Source organism: Neomonachus schauinslandi, chromosome 10 (assembly GCF_002201575.2).
Source record: "Neomonachus schauinslandi chromosome 10, ASM220157v2, whole genome shotgun sequence".
In the NCBI taxonomy this organism is placed as follows: domain Eukaryota; kingdom Metazoa; phylum Chordata; class Mammalia; order Carnivora; family Phocidae; genus Neomonachus; species Neomonachus schauinslandi.
Window position 1 is genome coordinate 77,628,764 of NC_058412.1, and position 24,938 is coordinate 77,653,701.

At 36.5% G+C, this 24,938-nt stretch overlaps 1 protein-coding gene across 1 annotated transcript in view; it reads right to left on the reverse strand.

Annotated features, from left to right (window-relative positions):
* The window catches only part of TSGA10 (testis specific 10), a 155,235-nt gene that overhangs the window by 77,747 nt on the left and 52,550 nt on the right, over positions 1-24,938 (reverse strand). Inside the window, exons 10-14 of the mRNA XM_021701183.2 lie at positions 21,549-21,664; positions 19,006-19,160; positions 15,104-15,159; positions 13,839-14,007; positions 10,362-10,472 (exon numbers count right to left, since the gene is read on the reverse strand). Of these exons, the coding sequence (XP_021556858.1) occupies positions 10,362-10,472; positions 13,839-14,007; positions 15,104-15,159; positions 19,006-19,160; positions 21,549-21,664 (607 nt within the window). The remainder of the gene's footprint in view (positions 1-10,361; positions 10,473-13,838; positions 14,008-15,103; positions 15,160-19,005; positions 19,161-21,548; positions 21,665-24,938) is intronic.

Here is a 24,938-nt window from a genome sequence, read left to right on the forward strand (position 1 = left end):
TAACATACTATACTACTGCATTGGCTTTCAAGATTCAGATATTCTGAATGTGCCACTATAAATCTGATGTGTTTTGGGCACCTGGGTGGCTCAGTCGGTTAAGTGACTGCCTTCGGCTCAGGTCATGATCCCAGGGTCCTGGGATCAAGTCCCACATCGGGCTCCCTGCTCTGCGGGGAGCCTGCTTCTCCCTCTCCCCCTCCCCCTACTTGTGTTCCCTCTCTCGCTGTGTCTCTCTCTGTAAAAAAAAAAAAAAAAAAAATCTGATGTGTTTTCCATTATTGTACTAAAAATAACAGTTGTGGGGACGCCTGGGTGGCTCAGTCGGCTAAGCGTCCGCCTTCAGCTCAGGTCATGATCCCAGGGTCCTGGGATCAAGTCCCGCATTGGGCTCCCCGCTCAAAGGGAAGCCCGCTTCTCCCTCTGCCTCTGTCACTCTCCCTGCTTGTGCTCTCTGTCTCTTTCTCTCTGACAAATAAATAAAATCTTAAAAAAAAAAATAACAGTTGTGTACAAAGTGTGTACCTCAGAGGTACAGAGTACAGTATACATAAACCATCAATCTTCACCCTCTTAGCTTTCTGTAGTACTCACTGTCTATGCCAGTCGCTTAACACTGCCTTACAGCTTTATGCTGTTAGGTATGGATGTCCAGTCTCCCAATAACATTCTGAATTCCTCGAAGATAGAAACCATTTTTTAAATATTACATTTAGTTTTCTGACTAAAATAGGAACCATTTTTTATATTAAATGTAGTTTTGGGACTCCCAGGTCACATGGTTCAAAGTTTAAGGAGTAAAAATGATTGTTATTAAATGTCTCCTCTGGCCACCAAATACCTAGTGCACGTCCCTCTGGGCAACCAGAGACCATATTTTCCCCTTTTTGTATCCACTCAAAGCAGCCAGAGCAGTGTGGGGCCCAAGACAAGCAACATTTTAAAGAAAGTGAAACTATTCCTTGGTATTCTCCAATTCCCTCTTTCAGGATCTGTTTACCTCTTTCTGGTGCTGCCCCCACCTCTGTACCCCACAGCTCCCTCTGGTCTATGACTGGGCTCATTACAGTACTCCCCCACAGCAAAGCTAGGACTGCCTCAGCTGGAATCCTTTGTATTACCTGACTGAATTATGGATACAGCCTCTGCTAAATGATCTCCTTTCTGATTTTGTTACCCTTCTTATTTATTCTTGCCAACATTGCCAGAATGGTCTTTCTAAAACGCAACTATTCAAATAATTTCTGTGCTCGTGTTGCAACAAAAGATTCCTGAAAACAGAATTCAAATAAGTCCTTCTCCCCCTGTATTACCACCTACCTATACACTCCCCTCTAGCTATAGAACCTACTTTTTTCCCCCTTACACTTTGCTCATGTTGTCTCCACTGCCTGGGGTGCCATTCTGTTTCCTGTTTGTCATGTCTGGGACCTCAGCACCTAGCATACTACATGCTGAATGAATGAGTGAATAAATCAAGTATTCAACAATTCTTAGTGGACCTATGGTTTGTTCTCTCAAGGGAATGCCTGGATGCACCCAGTTTTGTGTGAAATGAAATCTCTTTTAAAAACCTCATACTAGCCTCAAGACATTAAAAATAGAGCTACCCTACGACCCAGAAATTGCACTAATAGGTATTTACCCCAAAGATACAGATGTAGTGAAAGGAAGGGGCACCTCTACCCCAATGTTCATAGCAGCAATATCCACAAAGGCCAAACTATCGAAGGAGCCAAGATGTCCTTCAATAGATGAATGGATAAAGAATATGTGGTTTATATAGACAATGGAATATTACTCAGCCATCAGAAAGGATGAATACCTACCATTTGGTTCCACATGGATGGAACTGGAGGGGATATGCTAAGTGAAATAAGTCAAGCAGAGAAAGGCAATTATCATATGGTTTCGCTCATATGTAGAACATAAAGAATAGCACAGAGGACCATAGGGGAAGGGAGAGAAAACTGAATGGGAAGAAATCAGAGAGGAAGATAAACCATGAAAGACTCTAGACTCTGGGAAACAAACTGAGGGTTGCAGAAAGGAGGGGGTGGGGGATGGGGTACCTGGGTGATGGATATTAAGGAGGGCACATGTTGTGATGAGCACTGGGTGTTATACTCAACTAATGAATCGTTGAACACTATATCAAAAACTAATGATGTAGGGCGCCTGGGTGGCTCAGTTGGTTAAGCGACTGCCTTCGGCTCAGGTCATGATCCTGGAGTCCCAGGATCGAGTCCCGCATCGGGCTCCCTGCTCGGCAGGGAGTCTGCTTCTCCCTCTGACCCTCCTCCCTCTCATGCTCTCTGTATCTCATTCTCTCTGTCTCAAATAAATAAATAAAATCTTAAAAAAAAAAAAAAAACTAATGATGTACTATATGCTGGCTAATTGAACATAATAATAAAAAATGTATAAAAAAGACGAATGATGTATATGTTGGCTAACTGAACATAATAAAAAAAATACATTCTTTTCCTGAAAACAAAACAAAACCTCATACTAGGATGCTACCAGCTGAAAGCAGCCTGATGTGTGATGTCTGAAAATACAATTCCACAATCTAAAAGCCCCTGTCTCTAATGGTGGAATTTCAAGTAACGTGACAGACTAGGGAGAAAAGGGGAAGTGTCTAACACTGACTAAAAGCTTAGTACATTAAGTGTTCAGATATTCATTTATTTATATTCTACCTTCTTTCAGAATATACTTAAATGGTTTACTATGCTAGGTCTATCTTACTTTCTTGGGCCTTCTTTTCAATTACAGATGGGCTCAGAGAGGTTGACACCAGCCCACATAAGTCATGTTATTAGTGAGAAGAGGGGTCAGCCCTATCTGACATTGAAGCTTCCATCTGTTTACAGTATTATGTTGCTGGCACCTTAAAATCATGACTTGTAGGAAACCACCTGCTTTGCCAATGTAAGGCTGCTGCCTTACAGCCTTACTTCCAATATAGGAGCCCTCAGAATTTCTTCTCTCTCAAGGTCTTAAACAGTCTTATACACACCAAAAATGTTCAAGACATTTTTGTAAACTGTTAATAAATGAGATGTTAAATAAAACAAGGAAAACAGTTTGGGGGGGGTGGAAAGTTCCTATTAATGATTTGAGTGGTATGTAGAGAACACTATACCTATTATAGTAATCAATCCAATTACAGTATTTTATTTTTTTATTTAAATTCAATTAGCCAACATATAAATACATCATTAGTTTCAGATGTAGAGTTCAGTTATTCATCAGTTGCATATAACACCTAGTGCTCATCACATCACATGCCCTCCTTAATGCCTACCATGCAATTACCCCATCTCCCCCACTCACCTCCCCTCCAGCAACCCTCAGTTTGTTTCCTATAGCTAAGAGTCTCTCATGGTTTTTTTCTCCCTCTCTGATGACTTCCCATTCAGTTTTCCCTCCCTTCCCCTATGATCCTTTGTGCTTTTTCTTATATTCCACATAGGATTGAAACCATATAATTGTCTTTCTCTGATTGACTTATTTTGCTCAGCATAATAGCCTCCATTTCCAACCATATCGATGTAAATGGTAACTATTCATCCTTTCTGAATTCCATTTATTCCATGTATACCAATATTCCATATATACCACCATCTTCTTTATCCATTCATCTGTCAATGGACATCTCGGCTCCTTCCACAGTTTGGCTATTGTGGATACTGCTGCTATGAACACTGGGATGCAGGTGCCCCTTCAGATCACTACATTTGTATCTTTGGGGTAAATACCCAGTAGTCTAATTGCTGTGTCATAGGGTAGCTCTATTTTTAACCTCTTGAGAATCTCCATAATGTTTTCCAGAGTGGCTGTGTATCAGCTTGCATTCCCACCAACAGTGTAAGAGGGTTCCCCTTTCTCCACATCCTCCTTGTTGGTTGCTGTCTTGTTAATTTTAGCCATTCTGACTGGTGTGAGGTGGTATCTCATTGTGGTTTTGATTTGTATTTCCCTGATGCCAAGTGATGTGGAGCATTTTTTCATATGTCTGTTAGCCATTTGTAGGTCTTCTTTGGAGAAGTGTCTGTTCATGTCTTCTGCCCATTTCTTGACTGGATTATTTGTTTTTGGGTGTTGAGTTTGAGAAGTTCTTTATAGATCTTGGATACCAGCCCTTTATCTGTAGTGTCATTTGCAAATATCTTCTCCCATTCCGTAGGTTGCCTCTTTGTTTTGTTGACTGTTTCCTTTGCTGTGCAGAAGCCTTTTATCTTGGTGAAGTCCTAAAAGTTCATTTTTCCTTTTGTATCCCTTGTCTTTAGAGATGTGTCTTAAAAGAAGTTGCTGTGGCCTATGTCAAAGAGGTTACTGCCTATGTTCTCCTCTAGGATTTTGATGGATTCCTGTCTCATATTTAGGTCTTTCATCCATTTTGAGTTTATCTTTGTGTATGGTGTAAGAAAATGGTCCAGTTTCATTCTTCTACATGTGGCTGTCCAATCTCCCCAGCACCACTTGTTGAAGAGACTGTCCTTTTTCCATTGGATATTCTTGCCTGCTTTGTCAAAGATTAGTTGACCATAGAGTTGAGGGTCCATTTCTGGGTTCTCTATTCTATTCCATTGATCTATGTGTCTGTTTTTGTGCCAGTATCATACTGTCTTGATGATTACAGCTTTGTAATATAGCTTGAAGTCCGGCATTGTGATGCAACCAGCTTTGGTTTTCTTTTTCAACATTCCTCTGGCTATTCGGGGTCTTTTGTGGTTCCATATAAATTTTAGGATTGGGGCACCTGGGTGGCTCAGATGGTTAAGCGTCTGCCTTTGGCTCAGGTCATGATCCCAGGGTCCTGGGATCGAGTCCCGCATCGGGCTCTCTGCTCCTTGGGAGCCTGCTTCTCCCTCTGCCTCTCTCCCTCTCTGTCTCTCATGAATAAATAAATAAAAATTAAAAAAAAAATTTTAGGATTGTTCTAGCTCTGTGAAAAATGCTGGTGGTATTTTGACAGGGATTGCATTAAATGTGTAGATTGCTTTGGGTAGTATAGACATTTTAATAATATTTGTTCTTCCAATCCATGAGCATGGAATGTCTTTCCATTTCTTTGTATTGTCTTTTCTTTCATTAGTGTTTTATAGTTTTCATAGCACAGATTTTTCACCTCTTTGGTTAGGTTTATTCCTAGGTATCTTATGGATTTTGGTGCAATTGTAAATGGGATCAATTCCTTAATTTCTCTTTCTTCTTTCTTGTTAGTGTATAGGATGCCACTGATTTCTGTGCATTGATTTTATATCCTGCCATGTTGCTGAATTCCTGTTTGAGTTCTAGCAATTTTGGGGTGGAGTCTTTTGTGTTTCTACGTAAAACATAACGTCATCTACAAAGAGTGAGAGTTTGACTTCTTCTTTGCCAATCTGAATGCCTTTTATTTTTTTGTTGTCTGATTGCTGAGGCTAGCACTTCCAGTACTATGTTGAACAACAATGGTGAGAGTGGGCATACCTGTCATGTTCCTGACCTTAGGGGAAAAGCTCTCAGTTTTTCCCCATTGAGAATATTTGCTGTGGGCTTTTTGTATATGGCTTTTATGGTATTGAGGTATGTTCCCTCTATCCCTATACTCTGAAGAGTTTTAATCAAGAAAGCATGCTATATTTTGTCAAATGCTTTTTCTGCATCAACTGAGAGGACCATATGGTTCTTATCCTTTCTTTTATTAATGTAATGTATTCACATTGATTGGTTTGTGAATGTTGAACCACCCTTGCTGCCCAGGAATAAATCCCACTTGGTCATGCTGAATAATCCTTTTAATGTAGTGTTGGAGCCTATTGGCTAGTATCTTGGTGAGAATTTTTGCATCCATGTTCATCAGGGATATTGGTCTGTAATTCTCCTTTTTGGTGGGGTCTTTGGTTTTGGGATCAAGGTAATGCTGACCTCATAGAAGGAGTATGAAAGTTTTCCTTCCATTTCTATTTTTTGAAACAGTTTCAGAAGAATAGGTATCAGTTCTTTAAATAGTTTGGTAGAATTCCCCTGGAAAGCCTTGCATTCCTAGACTCTTGTTTGCTGGGAGATTTTTGATTACTGCTTCAATTTTCTTGCTGTTTAGTGGTCTGTTCAGGTTTTCTATTTCTTCCTGGTTCAGTTTTAGTAGTTTATATGTTTCCAGGAATGTGTCCATTTCTTCCAGATTGCCTAATTAGTTGGCATATAGTTGTTTATATGTTCTTAAAATTGTTTGTATTTCCTTGGTGTTGGTCATGATCTCTCCTCTTTCATTCATGATTTATTTGGGTCCTTTCTCTTTTGTTTTTGATAAGTCTGGTAGGGGTTTATTGATCGTATTAATTCTTTCAAAGAACTAGCTTCTAGTTTCATTGATCTGTTCTACTGTTCTTTTGGTTTCTATTTCACTGATTTCTGCTCTAATCTTTATTGTTACCCTTCTCCGGCTTGGTTTAGGCTTTATTTGCTGTACTTTCACTAGCTCTGTCAGGTGTAAGGTTAACTTGTGTACTTGAGACTTTTCTAATTTCTTGAGAAAAGCTTGTATTGCTATGTACTTCCTCTTAGGACCACCTTTGCTGTATCCCAAAGGTTTTGAACAGTTGTATTTTCATTTTCATTTGTTTCCATGAATTTTTTAAATTCTTCTTTAATTTCCTGGTTGACCCATTCATTCTTTAGTAGGATGCTCTTTAACCTCCAAGTGTTTGAGTCTTTCCAAATTTCCTCTTGTGATTGAGTTCCAGTTTCAAAGCATTGTGGTCTGAAAATATGCAGGGAATAATCCCAATCTTTTGGTACCAGTTGAGACCTGATTTGTGATCCAGGATGTGCTCTATTCTGGAGAATGTTCCATGTGCACTCGAGAAGAATGTGTATTCTGCTGCTTTAGGATGAAATGCTCTGGATATATCTGTGAAGTCCATCTGGTCCAGCGTGTCATTCAAAGCCCTTGTTTCCTTGTTGATCTTCTGCTTAGGTGATCTGCCCATTGCTGTGAGTGGGGTGTACTATTATTGTATTATTATCAATGTGTTTATTTAATTTGGTTATTAATTGGTTTATGTGACTGGCTGCTCCCAAATTAGGAGCATAAATATTTATAATTGTTAGATCTTCTTGTTGGATAGACCCTTTAAGTAAGATGAAGTATTCCTCTTCATCCCTTACTACAGTCTTTGATTTTAAATCTAATTTGTCTGATATGCTCAGCTCTCTTTTGATGTCCATTGGCATGATAAACGGTTCTCCACCCCTTCACTTTAAATCTGGAGATGTCTTTAGGTCTAAAATGAGTCTCTCGTAGACAGCATATGGATGGGTCTTGCTTTTTTATCCAATCCGATACCCTATGTCTTTTGATTCAAGCATTTAGCCCATTTATATTCAGAGTAACTATTGAAAGATATGAATTTAGTGCCATTGTATTACCTGTAAATCCCGTTTCTGTAGATTGTCTGTTTCTTTCTGGTCTATGTTACTTTTGGGCTCTCTTGTCACTTACAGGATCCCCTTTAATATTTCTTGCAGGACTGGTTTAGTGATCACAAATTCTTTTAGTTTCTGTTTATCCTGGAAGCTCTTTATCTCTCCTTCCATTCTGAATGACAGCCTTGCTGGATAAAGTATTCTTGACTGCATGTTTTTCTCATTACCCTGAATTTATTATACCAGCCCTTTCTGGTCTGTCAGGTCTCTGTGGCTAGGTCTGCTGCCAGTCTACTGTTTCTACCATTGTAGGTTAAGGAGCTCTTGCCTCAAGCTACTTTCAGGATTTTCTCTTTATTTCTGAAATTTGCGAGCTTCACTATTATATGTTGGGGTGTTGATCTATTTTTATTGATTTTGGGGGGCATTCTCTCTACCTCTTGGACTTGAATGCCTGTTTCCTTCCCCAGATTAGGGAAGTTCTCAGTTATGATTTGATAAATATACCTTCTGTCCATCTCTCTCTCTCTCTTTCTTCTTCCTCTGGGACCCCAATAATTCTAATATTGTTTCGCTTTATGGTATTGCTGATTTTTCAAAGTCTCCCCTCATGGTCCATTAGCTGTTTTTCTCTCTTTTCCTCAGCTTCCTTCCTTTCCATTATCTTGTCTTCTATGTCACTGACTCTCTTTTCTGCCTCATTTACCTTAGCTGTTAGAGCAACCAATTTAGATTGCACCTCAGTTAAAGTATTTTTCACTTCGGCTTGATTAGATTTTATTTCTGCACAAAGAGATTCTCTAGTGTCTTTTATGCTTTTTTCAAACCCAGCTAGTAACTTTATAATTGTTATCCTGAATTCCAGCTCTGACATTTTACTTATATCCATATCGATTAGATATGTGGCAGAGAGTATTACCTCTGGTTCTTTCCTTTGTTTTGAATTCCTCCTAGTCATTTTGCCCAGAGAAGAATGGATAAAGAGAACAAAATAAAAAATATCAACCACGACCCAAGCAAAATACACACTAGACATAACCAAAGAGGTCAGAATCCAAAAAAGAAAAAAAAAAGGGTGGGAGGGAGAGAATATAAAATCCCAGGTGGATAAAACAGGGTGATCCACTTTGTCCTAGGTGTATTTTGGCCTGTTTGTTAGAAGACAATAAATCCCAAAATTGTAAAGAAAGCAAATTTATATATATACAAAAATAAAATTGAATACAATGAAAGGAAGCCAAAAATGAAGAATATATCTATAAAATATAAATGTAAAAATGAAAGTTAAAGAAGACTTAGAAACAAAGAGTTGATAAAATAAGAAACTAATTGAAAAGGAAAAAAAGAAAAAAGGAAAAAAAATTTAAATTGAAAGATAAAAGAATCATGAGAAAAAACCCCTCAAATTCTATATATTTTCCTCTAGCATTGGAGTTCTGCAGTCCTGTGTGCTTGGCAAACTTGATATTCCCCTTATGTTATAGCTGGTCATCTGGGGGAGGGGCCTGCTGTGCTGATTTTCAGGTGTCTTTGCCTGGGCAGAGTTGCACCACCCTTTGCCAGGGGGCTGGGCTCAGTGTAAGCTGCTTTGGGTTCTTCTATGTGGCTTTTGTTCCCTGAAAGCTTTCTGTGCCACTTCAGAGGATGAAAATAAAAATGGCAGTGCCCTGATCTCCAGCCCTGGAGCTGAAAGATGGTGGCCCCCTCTCTTCATTAAACCCTCAGGGAAAAGCAATCTTCACTTTTCAGTGCGCCAACCTCTGCAGACTCCTGCTGTGTGCACCCATACCAATCCTCCTGTGGAAGGGAGGGTCGCCACAGGCCTGCCACTTGCAGGACCCCTGCATGAAGAGTGGTTGCCCCATCCTGCCAGTTTGTGGTTTATGGCAAACCGAGCTGCAAGCCCACTCCCGTGCTCACTAACCAGAGCCAGTTTCCCCGCTCCAATGCTTGGGAACTCTGCCAGCTCAGGTACCCCCGTTCTGTGACCCCAGGGATCCTGAGACCACACTATCCCATCTAGGATTCTGCTCCACTTTCCCACCTGAGCACCTTTCAGGCAGGGGCATCTCTCAGTGGGGCAGACTTCTAAAAGTTCCAATTTTGCATTCTGGGGCTGTATCATTTTCTGGTAGCCATTTTATAGAGGCTCCCTCCCCCTGACCATTTATCGTACCATATATCTCCTCAGATTCACTTCTCCGCACCTCTTCCTTAAAAAAAAGTGGTTGCTTTTCTATTTGTAGAATTCCAGAAATTCTTTTCTTACATCTCAGGTTGAATTCATAGGTGTTCAGAATGCTCTGACAGTTATCTAGCTAAATTCAAGGGACCAGATGAAACGAGGTCCCCTACTCTTCAGCCATCTTACCTCCCTCTCCCAACTACAGTATTTTAGGTAATATTTTACCAAATGGGCTTACCTAACATCCTTGGTCAAGCTGTCTATTCCAGGGTTGCCACACATATACCCAGATTTATTTGGTATTATCTGATGTATGGTACAGGTGTCTGGTTAAATGGTTACTAACAGAGAAGTACAGAGCAGAGCCATCTACTCTCAGGTCCTAAGAAATAGATGGCCCCATAACAAGGTGATCAATTCTGATCTGCTACACAATCAGGTGGAGCCTCTTTTGTCACAGGTTTGTAAACTGAAAACTACCATTTTTCAAATATAAGTGATTCTTATCCTTTATCCTTCATCCAATTAGTAGGATTATACTTATCTAGAATGGCTGAGTGGCAAACTAAAAGTGACATATTCTTGAGTTACCTTTCTGGACATTGGTGACATTCTAAATATAGAGTCAACCCATCATTGTCAACACGAAAATATGCTATGTATTAAGGAAAGACTTGATTCAGCTGTCCCTATGATCAATAACTTTAGCAAGATCTCTTAGGTATTATGAGCAAAAAGGAAAAAATTATATACATACTTCAGATTTTAATATATTCTTCAGCTTGTTAACCTCCAAATTAGTATCTTGGACCTTCTGCTTTATGTCATTAAGTTCATTGTGCGTATCATTCAATTTTTTAGACAGGGCCTATAAGAAAAAGATAGCTAAACTTGACTACAAAAAAGTAAAAAAATGCTCTATGTCAAAAACCACCATAAATTTTAAATGTTTGTAATAATGATAAATAAAAGTTAATATACCTAATATACAAAACTCATAAAAACCCCAAAACCCAAAATCCTCATGCCTCTTAATATCACACTCTTTGCCTTAAGACCTTGCAACTCCTTCCAGTGAGTCAAAGTCCATTAACCACACCTCTATCTAAATTTGCCTTCACAATTTGTTTGGCTAATGGAACAATAAACAATATAATACAAATATAGGCTTGAAAATTATTTATTTATTGGGACTTTCTGTTTGCTGCTTTTGGAAATACTGCAACTATTACCATGTGAATAAATCTGGGTGAGGCTGTGGGATATGGGAGACATGAGGCCCAACATCCCACTAGGGAAAAAACAAAACAAAAAAACACAAAAATCGAAATAGGAAATGAGCGAAGAACCCAAGCAGACAATTCACAAAAAGGAAGCACAAGTAGATAATACTTGAAAAAAGTTAAAATTTACTAGTAATCAAAAAAAAGTTTTTAATTTTTTAAAATGTTAAATTTTTACATATTAATTTTAAATTTAAATAATTTTTAAAATTAAATACTATTTTGCCTAACAAAATAAGCATTTCCATGTAACTTGGAGTAAACATAAATTTGCAAAAAGCAAATCTATGATCTGCTATCTATCTATAATCTATTTCAAGAAACATTTTTAAATGCTCATAAAAACAGGAAAGATATTACGTTGCTTGTTGAAGGTGGGACATAGATACATAAGTACTCACTACCTGTGAAAATGTCCACTTAGAAAGGTTTTTTTTAAATTTATAAAACAAACCTCATAAGCTTTGATTTGATTTGAAACTAAATCTAGTAAAATTTAACATAAAGAATGTTCACTAAGGCATTATTTGTTATGGTGAAAATATTTATTCACATTAAGTGAACGATGCAGTAAATAATAGTATCTACATAGTGGTATAACCACATACAACATTATGTATCTATGAGAAATATTTAGAATAATTTTTAGTAACAGAGGAAAATGTTCATCTATATTTTGTGAAAAAGTAAGGATAAAACACTAAAAATACTTCATCCCAATTTGTTAAAAATTGTGGTATTGAGGATATTTTTTAAAGGCTTCTGCTTTCCAAATTTTCTACGAAATGGGTTCTAAACTTGTGGTCCACAGAGGGATCCATCTTCTTGGGCCTATAACTCAAAGGAAAAAACTACTATTGAACAAATGTAAATTGTTATAACAACAATTTTTTCTGATTATAAAAAATGTTTATGAAGTTTTAACAAAGCAGGGGAGTGCTTATGATGTCACAGTAAGCTAATAATAGCTATAAGATATTTATCCAGTGATTATGCTGGACACTCTGATGAGTGCTTTCTAGGCATATTCTCATTTGCTCCTTTTTTACATATATAAACTGAGATTCAGGGAAGTTAAATGGTATGATCACACAGACAGGCAGGAGATTCAAACTCATGAGTCTTAAATACTCCACTCTACTGACTTATCATGTAGAAAAAAGGATGATTTAAAATGGCATGTTTTTTATCCCAGTTACATTAAAAAGTTCATGTAAATAAAAGAACAAAAAGTAGGGGTGCTTGGGTGGCTCAGTTGGTTAAGCGTCTGCCTTTGGCTCAGGTCATGATCCCAGAGTCCTGGGATCGAGCCCCACATCAGGCTCCCTGCTCAGTGGGGAGTCTGCTTCTCCCTTTCCCTCTGCCTGCCACTCCCTCTGCTTGTGCTCTCTCTCTCTGGCAAATAAATAAAATCTTTAAAAAAAAAAAAAGTACAGGGGCGCCTGGGTGGCTCAGTCATTAAGCATCTGCCTTCAGCTCAGGTCATGATCCCGGGTCCTGGGATCGAGCCCTGCATCAGGCTCCCTGCTCAGCATGGAGTCCGCTTCTCCCTTTCCTACCCCACTGCTTGTGTTCCCTCTCTTGCTGTCTGTCAAAAAATAAATAAAATCTTAAAAAAAAAAAAAAGTACAAGAAGTATTTAAAATACATGGAAAATCAGTAAAAAAAACATGTTAACAGTAGCTATTCTGGGTGGTAAAAAGGAAAGTGTTTAATCTAGTTTTTCATAAACATTAAGTTACATTTACCTTTAGCCTATTTGCTCTAAGTACACAAAAGTAGATCCTATAAATTCATACCTTTGTTTTTATTGCTATACATTAACTTTAAAAAAAAAAAACTTTTAGAATAGTTCTAGATTTACAGAAAAGTTGTGAAAATAGTACAGAGAGTCCCCATCTACCCTACACTTGGTGTCTTATATCAGTATGGTACCTTTATCACCATTAATGAAATAATATTGATATATTACTAACTAAAGTCCATATTTTATGTAAAATTACTTCATTTCTGTCCCAAGATCCCATTATTCATTAACTTTAAAAAAAAAAAAAAAACATTATTTATTTATTTTCAGAGAGACAGTGTGAGAAGGTGGAGGGGCAGAAGGAGAGGGAGAAAGAGAATCTCAAGCAGACTCCCTGCTGAGTGCGGAGCCCGATGTGTGCTCAATCTCACCACTGTGAGATCATGACCTGAGCCAAAATCAAGTCAGTCGGACGCTTAACTGACTGAGGCACCCAGGTGCCCCTCATTAACTTTTGACCACAGTATTTTAACATCTCCGCAATTTTTTTATAATTAACAAAGCATTGCAGCTTTATATCTGTTTATGTAAATTAAAACTACAGACTTTCATGATGCAAACTAAACACACTGAGAGTGACAGCAAGTGGGAGGAATCATTTAGACTAAGTCATTTTAAGGGGGGTAAGAAAGCTTCCAAAAAGTTTTTAATGTTCAAATTAAAATAATGATATTGGAAATAAAAAGAGTGGATACACTGAAATATATTGGCTTAAAGAGGGAGTAATTATAAAAGAAAATTTCCCAAAGAATCACATGCTAGAGAGGACCAAAATATGTGGCGTAGTCCATACACTCATACTTAAACAGAATAATAGTCCATCAAATAAATCTACCCCTCTCTCAAAAGTTTCTGAAGGCTTTTATTTTCCTTTGTTGATTTGTTTAAATATGTATTCTCAAGTAAGAAAGTACTTCCTAAGGTTTAATATAAATCTATTATATCACTACTCCCTCTCTCCTTTAATATTTCATGTCTGAGAATCTCATTTAGAAATTATGTGACATATTCTGTGTAATAAAGGTTAAAAAAAAATGGCTGATCCCAAAGCCTGAGCTCTTCTACAAAATGAAATGAGGACTGTGTCTCAGAATAAAACAAAAAATTTTCTTGGAGGAAAAAAAGATTCTAGGTAAAAGTATACCTGGTTTTCTTGTTTAGCTTTAGAAAACTGTTCTTGGAGATTGTCATTCTCATGAGCCAAGATATCTCTTTCCCTGGCAATCTGAGCCAGCTCATCATTTGTTTCATCCAATTGCCGACGCATTCTGGAAATGTCTTGTTCACACATAATTAGGGCTTCAGTAGACTGTCTATTCCACAAATCAGATAGTACATAAGAAGAGACATTTTACCAAAAACAGAGTAACAAATTCTCATAAGACAGAAGATGGACAGTTTAGCATGAGAACATTTGACATTTTAAACACATTTAAAATTTAAATACAGTTCATTGGAGTTTCTCTGTGTTGCCCACATTTCACTATAAAAAGGGATGCTAAATATATATAATAGTCAATGATTTGCTAAGTATTTCAAAACTTCTGATGTTCAAGTATAAGAAAGACTTCATCTTACCTCTAGCTGCTATAGCTTAGTCTTCTTTGCAGGTTCCTCATTCTCTGTCCTCTGTCCTCTTAAAAATTAATGGTTCTCAGGGCTTAACTCTCAGCCTCTCTTGATTCTTCTCACTCTACCCCTTCTCTCAGAAAATCCTATTCATAGCATGGCTCCCAGCCCCATCTTCAGAAGAGTCTGAAATCTTATCTCTACCTCAGCCTCTTCCTTAATACTCCAAACTCATATTTAACTGATTACTAGACATATTTACAAGAAAGTCTCAAAGGCTCTTCAAATTCAGAGGAAAATCAAGTGTTTCCACATACTTTTATATTGTCCAGTATTCATCCCCAGCCAAAAACCTAGCATTCTCCTAGATTCTTCCCCTCACAAGCACCTCACTCCTCTGTCTCTCAACTCATCTGCCCTAATCTATCATCATCTCTTTGGCCTGGGTAATCTTTCTAACACAAAAATCTCCCCAATTTTTAAAAAATGATTTCTTATTGTCCAAAAGATAAAATCAAGACTCATTTTTCTACACCACAGGCCTCTGCCTAGTTAGCCCTTCCTTCCACCACTTCTCTTACATTTTGGGTTCCAACACACTCACCTACTTGCCACTCAAGAGGCTCTTGAACATGATCTGTGGTTTACTATTCTTTTTACCTTTACTTGGCTAACACCATATTTTCTTTTACTTCCCTAGACAGACTTATGCCTCCTTTCAATATTAGAAAGTTATCACCTCATATGTAACACTAAGCCCCTTGTCTACTACTATCTTTATACCTAACATAGTACTTTGCCCCCAGTAAGTGCTCAAATTTTGTTGAGTGATTGGTTTACCTTGATGCCTGTTCCATCTCAGCAATGATATTCTTCATGCCTGAAATGGTCTTTTCCTTGAAAAATAATGTATTAAATAAAAAATTATTTTAAACAATTTCTCTTAAAACTAAATGAACAAAAAGAAATCCTCCCTTTTTGATTCCCATTTGGTTTTAAACATTTACATTCTCTTCTTCTTTTCTACACTTTAAAAACTAAAGCATATATGTCAGTGTATTTGTACTGGATAAAAACAAGATTATGCTTATTAAAGACTACACTTATGTGCATTGATATGAGATCAATATAGTAAATACTTTGTTAAAATGTTTTGTGTAGTTGCCCAGCAACACAAAGACCCCATAAGCACCCTGTTTTTGTTGGCAAACCAGTGGTTTGGCATTGAAGTGTAGTATTCTGGGAACAGAACTGATTCACCTCCTCACTTCTCCATGTTGTAAAACCCAGGAAAGTGAATCACGTAACACTAATTTAAGTTCTGAGCAATAATAACTTTGATCAAGTAAGTTATTTATATTAGTCATCAACATCATCTTCAAAAAGCTATTCCAACTGAATTACTTATAAAAGTATACTATTAATTTTAGGTCTGAGCTAATAAAGAGATAAGCATTAGGCCTAGAGCAAAGATATAAAAAACTACTGACATTCTCCCTTTTCAAAGCTGTGGTAAGGGAGAATTAATGAAATCAGTTAAGGCTCAAGGTGTGACTATCTTAATGCCATCAATACCATCTCTATACCTCCTCCTTTTAAAACTCTCATTGATCCTGAACTAGTTACAGATAACTATACACAGATACTTAGGGCTACATTAGACCTAAAAAAAAAAAGTAGGAAAATTATTCTTTCACTAAAGAACTACATTTCATTTGCCCTTTGAATTTTCACTTGCCCTTTGAATTTTCAAATCCTTGCTACCAAGTAGCAAGCTGAAAAGCAAAACCCCTACTTCCCAACCAGTTCTGTTCCTGTTATTTAGAGACAGTTAGGGGTGTGTGTGTGTGTGTGTGTGTGTGATCTTCCTTTATTCATGTGCTTCTCTTGAGCTATTTTTAGCTCCAGTTTCCCATTCTGCTTTCTGGTAAAATGGTGCAGAGTCCACATCTGGCAGTAATGGATATCAGAGTATAGTTAAAATACATATTAGCAAAGCAGTTAAACCCCTTTAAAAAGCACAAGCCAATAAAGAGAAAATACTGCTTAAAATGGAATATTTACACAAGGTTTTGAAATATAACTTAATACATTTCTATATAAATTCTAAAAAACTAACTGAACTTCTAGTGTTTCTGAAAGCCATTACTTGGTTAAACTTTAAATATGGTTTGTAAGTCTATATAGGACTTCCTTTATCAGAAGAAATTTATATTGAAAATAAGATTCTCTGAGACTATTGTAAAGCATCCGGACAATAAAATTACTGGGTAAAATCTAATAATATATCCTCTTACCCTATTTTTCTGTTAATATGACCCTAATACCATCATTTCCCAAACTGTTGAAATCTATGCCATCATTATCAATTTAATATTCCTTGTACAACCTCAATATGCTTATCCAGAGACACAGACTCAAGTTAATTATTAAAAAATTCAATGTGAAAAGGCTGGTCGTAAATCTACTTAGAAAAAAGGAACAAACTAAAATGTTATACAAATAGTTCTGTCTCTTATTATTCAAAAGTATGTGAACTTGCTATCAAGTTTTCTAACTTTAATTGGTAGCAACTAGTAAAACATGTTTTAAAACTATGATTACCAGAAAAAATTTCCCCTTATGCACTATAATGCAGGCTTTTTCCATAGTAATCTGTTTATGTAATCACCAGATTAGACTGTAAAATTACTGCTTTTTACTGAAGGGTATTTATAAATTCAGCTCTGAAATATCATTGTAGAGAATATCTCCCTTTTGAATGTCTAACACTGTTTTAAAAAGTTATTTTCCCTTCCGAGGATGGATGTGTTTACATTCATGATTTTTTTTTTTTACATTCATGATCTTATATGAAGTTCTTGATTTTGAAATGGACTTGCAACTCAATATTCCTTGTGAAGAAAAAAATAATGTTGGCAAGTTAGCAGAATTGAAGAAACATGAAATATTAGAAACAGCAGAGGAAAATGATTCAGAAATTTCTAAATAATTTGTTTCTAAGAGTTAGTGTTTTTAAAGAAAATTGTATCAAACTTTCAAAAAGTGTTCTGAATAAAACCAGAAGTAAAACTCCACTCTCCCCAAAACCCAGAAAATACCAAAAATATTAAGGCATAATTATAATGAGTCAGCCTTTTCAACAAATAAACCAAAATTTACTATCTCATGAACTTGGATAGCAAGATTTCAGTTGTGCTCATGATTCCCAAATCTATTAACTTCACTTCAACTTTCTCTCCAAACTTAAAAATCCAAGAGCCTATGAATATTTCAACTGTGTGTTCCAAAGACATGTCAATAATCGTCCTAAGCCTGTTTTATTTGTTTCCTAGTTCACGCATAGGAACTATTCATGTAGTTCCTAAGTCAGAAAGCACATCTTGTCAATCTTCCTTAAAAGATATATTTCTCTTACAGATACTACCATTATCCTAATAAAATTCTTATCATTTTACTTGTAGCTGGTATCCTTGTCACTATTCTCATTTCCCTATAGTCCATCCTTTACACAGACTAACAAGTGCCAGAATATTTGTTTCAACATAAAGATCTAATTGTGACATATCATTTACATTATTTCAATGATCCTCTATATTCATGATGATAGAGTCTAAATATTACATGTATTTCTATGATTTGTTGCTTAACCATCCCATCTCATCTTTTGCCCCCAGCCCTGTTCCCATACTGACCTCTCTTCAAATTCTCTTATAAAAGCCACTGGGCTTTCATAGAAGCTGCTTTACCTGTCTGGATCACCCTTTCTCTGACTCTTCCCTTTGTCCTGATCTTGTCCTTGCTATTCCTAGTCATCACAGGGCAGTCCAGGCACCATCACTTCCTGGAAGGCTCTTTAGATCTTTCTCCTCCCCTAATCCAACCCCAGGGCTGAATTAGGTATGTTTCTACCTAACTCCATTTGCACATTGTGTACATATTGCTATGGCACTTAGCACATTGCATCATGATCACATCTTAATTTATCTTTCTCCCAATTATACTGTAGCCTTATGGAAGGCATACCCACTCATCCTCAGTTTCTAACATTATACCTGGTACATGTCAATAAATGTTTGTTGAATGCATGGATGGATGGATGGATAAATGAATTAGATCCCTTAGAGAGGGAAAAGACCTTATTCCAATGATGCTGACTTTGCTTAAATCATTTGTGGAAAACAGTTTAGGAACTGTCTTCAGAATTGGTTTATGAAATAGAAAAGTATCAGTATTTCCCTGCCTTTTTGGCAACACCTGTGTTAGCATTGTTTGAACAACAAAAAATGTGGGATGGAGATTATCATCCGTCTTTACTCACCAGCTACATATGATCTATTCTCAAAGGCTGAGGATGATGCAAAAATATGCTCCTAATTTTGAGCACAATTACAAAAGGCAGTGTTAATGGACATATTGCTTCCTAGGGTGGCTGCCTGAAAATATAAGCTCTGGTGTTCTTTTAAAAAGAAATCAGTCTCACTGCTTTATTACCATGCTTCACATTTGGATATTTGAATTAGTTATTGTCATGAATGTTAATCACAAATTTATGAGAGAAAATCAATTTAAAAATATTAGCTAGTAGACTTGAACACATAGTTCCCAAGACTATCTTGAAATATTTCCAAATCAGATTCTACAGTTTTAACTCTCTAGAAAAAAAAGTTTGAGAAAATCCTATTATTTTATTCAGATTCAAGTTCAAACATTTCTTTTAAACCACAGTTCTAAGAACATACTTTCATTGCCAAACTCTCTCCAAGGGATGCAATATTCTCAGATTTTTTATCCAAACATGCTTGCAGGCATTCCTTTTCTTTAGCCAGATCGTTGAGGGTTGCACCAAGAATGCTGATTTCTTCTCTCTGGGCAATACTTTGCCTGGTAAAATTATCTAAATATGTAATCATAAAGGCATTGTTTTAAGCAAGATATTTTTTTTTCCAATTCAAGCAGATTGAAATACTTTTCAAAGTAAACTCTCCTATATTGTGTTCAATGACTAAAAATAAGTACTGTATCCCAAATAAAAAATGGCTTTTGTTGTTAGTGATTAAAAACTGAGGTGAATCATGAAATTCTGACTCATAAATGTAAAAGCACAATTAACACATTTAAATTAGAACAGCAAAGGAAAGCTCTATATCACAAGTTCGCAAAGTAGATTTACATGTGTGGTGGGGAAATTAGAGGGAGAGAGGTCACAGTTTGTTTTAATATTCCACTTATTTTGACCACTCACCCTCTAATTTCCCCACCCTCTAGCCTAGAATCACCATTGCATATAAGTTGGTAACTAAAAGATCTTAATATAATATTTAATTAGGTCATCTTCAGAGTCAAATGTCTCCTGATATTCTGATTTTTCTAAAGTAGGGTTATAAAAATTCCTAGCGGGAAAGAAAATCCCACAAAGTCTGATTTGATTTGTGGTAACACTGACAAGCCAATGTCAGTGTTGAAGGCCTGACTGACTGGTATCGAACAGTGGTTTTCAAATTCTGGTTTTTCATCCAGCACCATCAGCATCATCTGGGAACTTGTCAGAAATATAAAATCTGAGGTCCCACATCAGAAATTCTGAATCAGAAATTCTGAGTGGGCAGAGCAATTTATGTTTTCACAAGCACCCCACCCATGTGATTCTAATGCATGACAAAGTTTGAGAACCACTTGAGGAATTAGTAAAGATACAAAAAGCCTTGGCCATATCTTACTTCAAGGAGCCTAGCTCCAGTAATGTTTAGTAGCTCTCCAAGTGATTCTGACACACACCAAAGTTTGAGAAACTTTGATAGAGCTCTACGAGGGAAGCTCTGTTACACCAGACCTCTAGGTAAATCCTTGCCAACAGTCATCCAGAGCAGTGTTAAGAGAGGTAAAACCATATGCCCAGAGGATGATCTATACAGTACTTGAAAATACATCATGTCCCTTTTCCAGAGAGTACTGTCTTTAAGGCAAACCACATGTTTTGGTATTCTGATATTTGAGTTCATTCCCATTGGCATACAATAAATACATTTTAAAACTCTAAAACACCTCTAGGGTCTCCTGGCTTTAAAAAAAACAACCTCAACCTTACATCCCACTCAAGCTACCATACCATTTTTCTGCTTCTGTTAATTGCTAAGCTTAAGAGACTTCTATTCTCTCCTGTCCCTACCTCCTCACCTCCTAATCATTTCTCAACCTATAACCCATCTTCCACATCCAACACTCCATTCACACTTTTTTTTGTCAATTTTACCAAAACCTCCAATGTGCCAAATCCAATCAATATTTTTCATCCTCATCTTATTTTGCTTCTCAAAGATATCTGACAATTGATCATACCCTCCTTTTTAAAATATTTTGCTCTCTTGCCTCCCAAAATAACACTCACTTCTGGGTTTTCTTCCTACTTCTTTGGCTTCTTCTTACTGAGTCCAGGATCCTCTTCTCATTCTCTATATTTTCCCTAGGCAATTTCATGGTTTTAAAATATCATTTATAGGCTGATGTGTCCCAGATGTTTATCTTTAGCTTAGATTTCTCTTCTGAGATAAAAACTTATCTATTTAATTGCTTACCTTAGATTTTTATTTAGACTTAAAATATCCAAAAATGAGTTCTTTAATATTCCCCTTCTATAGTTCTCTTGTAATATTTCCTATCTTAATAAAAAGCACTTCTACTCGCCTAATTGTTTATGCCAGACATTTTTTAACTACAAAACAGAAAATGTTAAAAAATATTCCCCATTTCAAAAAGGGCTTTTTAATAGTCCTGACCAAAATTTTACTTTACAGTTATAAGAAGACTAAGTTATGACCACATTTTCATAGAGATCACTGGTAAGAAACATAAATAGGACACTTTATAAAAACAATTTTCTCTATGAACCCAAGTGATAGCATACAAATATATGTACACTTTCCATCAAAATAATATACAGACATGTACCATGTTTCATCACAACACTATGGACAAGCCACAATGTAGTACGAACAGTTGTAAATTTATACGGGATCATGACAAATTTACAAAGTGTCATTGCTTTGTTTAGCTATTTCTTCACTGAAAAATATGAAGCCATATCTAAGTATTTATGGTCCTAAATATAAGTAAAAAATTTTACTATCAAAGAAAAAACACATTTTCCCATGATTCTTGACTGATAAACTTTTAATTTATGGGTCTATTTCCAAGTTTATCTATGTTATAACTGAAGAGAAGAAAACATGTTTTTCTACCAGACTTTAAAATATATATATTTATTTATCAGGGGGAAAAAACTCACCAATTTTTTCATCCAAGCACATAATTTTCTCCTGAGTAAGCTGTAGCTCATACTTTTTCTTAGCAAGATGTCGCTGAGTATCAGAAAGATCTTTTTCTGTATTTTCATATAAAAGTCTGTAAACATTTTAATATTAAAACTAATTCTGAAATTTTTATGCTTTATCAACTTTTTAGTGTATTTAAATCTAAAAACTGGTAAGGACTGTAATATACATTTTTTCTTTTTAATATTTTCTTTATAAAAGTACATTAAAGGAAGTTTGGAGAATAAAGGGTAAAAAGTTCTCGATAAAAAGCTACTATGAGCATTTTGGTGTTCACATTCAGTATTTTTTCACAATATATATTTTAAAGTTACCATACTATAAATTCAAAATTGAATCGTGATTTTTTTTTCACTTACACTTAATCTTTAATATTTTTCAGTCCTATAAAACAGCCCTCCAAATCACCATTTTCTGGCTGAAAAGTATTATATGAGCAATAGCCATTTACTTTTCTTTTTTTTTTAAGATTTTATTTTATTTGTCAGAGAAAGAGTGCACACGCAGGGGGAGCAGCAGGCTCGCTGCCGAGCAAGGAGCTGGATGTGGGACTCGATCCCAGGACCCTGAAATCATGACCTGAGCTGAAGGCAGATGCTTAACCAACTGAGCCACCCAGGCATCCCAAACATAAAGTACTCTTGACACAACACCCACAGAAAGCTCCTAAACCAGGTTATCACAAATACCCCACCACAACCTAAATAATAAAAACAAAACCCCCTCCAGTATATACACACCAAGAGAATCTACCGTGAAAAAAAATAGAAAAAACACTATCAAAACCATAAATAACTGAAATCTTCAACAACGAAAAACCAGGGGAAAGCATGAACACAGTGTCGCCCACTACCACAAATTATGCAGTCGACTTTCCTACATCTGGAGTGCAATGGATAAGCCTCATCCTGGGAAAACCACATTTGTGAGTATAATAAGAAAATTTTTTGAAAATATAGTGAAATTCCACTGTAGTCTAAATGAAGAATCTTTTCATATGCGTTGACAAATTATTTTCTTAGCTTTTTTTCTTGTAAAGCAGCATTTAAAAATGCATACTAAGGGGTGCCTGACTGGCTTGGTCAGTGGAGCATGCAACTCTTGATCTCATCAAGGTTGTGGGTTCAAGCCCCACATTGGGTGCAGAAATTACTTCTAAAAAATCTTTAAAAAATGCATGCTAAAATCAGAAGCATAAATGTAATAAGCCTATCAATTCACATGACAATGATGAGTCCTGAAAGATACAGGATTGTGCAAAACCTTCCAGTGCACACTGTGGCTATTCTTATGCTGTTAAATTGCATTGCAGCCATATGCTTTCCAAAATAGCCATATCCCCCTGCACAACACAGGGATCTATCTATTAAAAAAACAAAATAGAAAACTACACACATAATCAGAAGTTCTCAAATCAGACCTTTAAATCACTGACCAATAAACCACACCTAAAACAGACATTTAAGCAATAGAAACTTTAGAAATAAAGCTGGTAGCTTCTTTTGCAGACTCTTTTAACACTGATGTCAAAAAAGACTCTTACAACTCCTCTAAGATATATTTAGAACTCTAAACAACCTACTTTTTTTTCTCTCAAATGCCCAGAGTCCTAGAAGAGATTTTTGCTTGCTTCCAAGCTTGGGCAATTATGATTAAAGCTGCTATAAACATCGTGTGCAGGTTTTTGTGTGCACATAAGATTTCAACTACTTTGAGTAAATACAACAGAGCGCTATATGGTAAGAGTGTGTTTGGCTTTGTAGAAACTGCCAAACTGTCTAATAAAAGTGGCTGTACCATTTTGAATTCCCACCAGCAATGAATAAGAGTTCCTGTTGGCCCACATCCTCACCAGCATTTGTCGTCAGTGATTCAGATTTTGTCCATTCTAATAGGTATGTAATGGTATCTCACTGTTGTTTTAATTTGCATTTCCCTGATGACCTATGGTGTAGAGCATCTTTTCATATGCTTATTTGCCATCTATATATCTTCTTTGTGGAAGTCTGCTAAGGTCTTTGGCCCATTTTTTAATTGGGTTGTTTGTTTTCTTATTGTTGAGTTTTTAGAGTTCTTTGTATGTTTTAGATAACAGTTATCAGCTGTGTCTTTTGCAAATATTTTCTCCCAGTCTGTGGCTTGGCTTCTCATATTCTTGACATTGTCTTTTGCAGAGCAGAAGTCTTTATTTTTAATGAAGTACAGTTAATCAATTATTTCTTGTGTGGATTGTGCCTTTGCTGTTATACCTAAAAAGTTATCAACATACTGAAGGTCATCTAGGTTTTCTCCTGTTATCTTCTAGAGGTTTTACAGTTTTGCATTTTACATTTAGGAATATGATCAATTTTGAGTTAATTTGAAGGTGTGATATCTGTGTTGCAATTTTTTTTTTGGCATGTGGATATCTAGTTGTTTCAGTACCATTTGTGGAAAAGACTGTCTCTGCTCTACTTTATTGCCTTTGCTCCTTTGTCAAAGATCAGTTGACTATATTTATGTGGGTCTATTTCTGGGCTTTCTATTCTGTGCCATTGCTATTTGTCTATTCTTTTACCAACACCACACTGTCTTGATTACTGTAGCTTTATAGTGAGTCTTGAAGTCAAGTACTGTCAGTGCTCCAACTTAGTTTTTCTTCAATATTCTGTTGCCTATTCTTTTGCCTCCCCATATAAACTTTAAAATCTGTTCATTGATATCCACAAATAACTTGCTGTGATTTTGACTAGAACTTACTGAATCTATAGATCAAGTTGAGAAGAATGGACATCTGAAAATATTATGTTTTCCTATCCATGAACATAGAATTTTTTTTTCTTTTTCTTTTTTACCAAAACAAAACAAAACTTTATTTACAGTTGAAAACTTAAACAGAAAATCTTGGGTTCTGAATCTGTGACATTTCCAAAGTCTCCTGATCAAAAAGGGCCGCATCAGGCAGGGAAGCAAACACAGGGGCCAATCCGGATTATCTTACTCAAGAGCGCCACCCAGAGCAAGGGAAGGCCTACAATGGCAGAGAGGTGAAGGTTTGATCAGTCTTGCTCTGGACTACGTAGACCTCCCCACACTGTGAGATCACCACAGGCAGCTTGGGCTTATTGTTGAAGCCTGTGGGAACATTCTCAATCTTTCGCATCACTATAAGTCCATCAATGATTTTTCCAAACACTACGTGCTTTCCATCCAGCCAATCACATTTAGAGCAGGTGATGAAGAACTGGCAGCCATTTGTACTGGGACCACTGTTTGCCATGGAAAGCAGGCCTGGAGCTGAGTGTCTCAGTTTAAAACTTTCATCTGCAAATGGCCCCCGGTAAATACTGGCAACTCCAGTACCA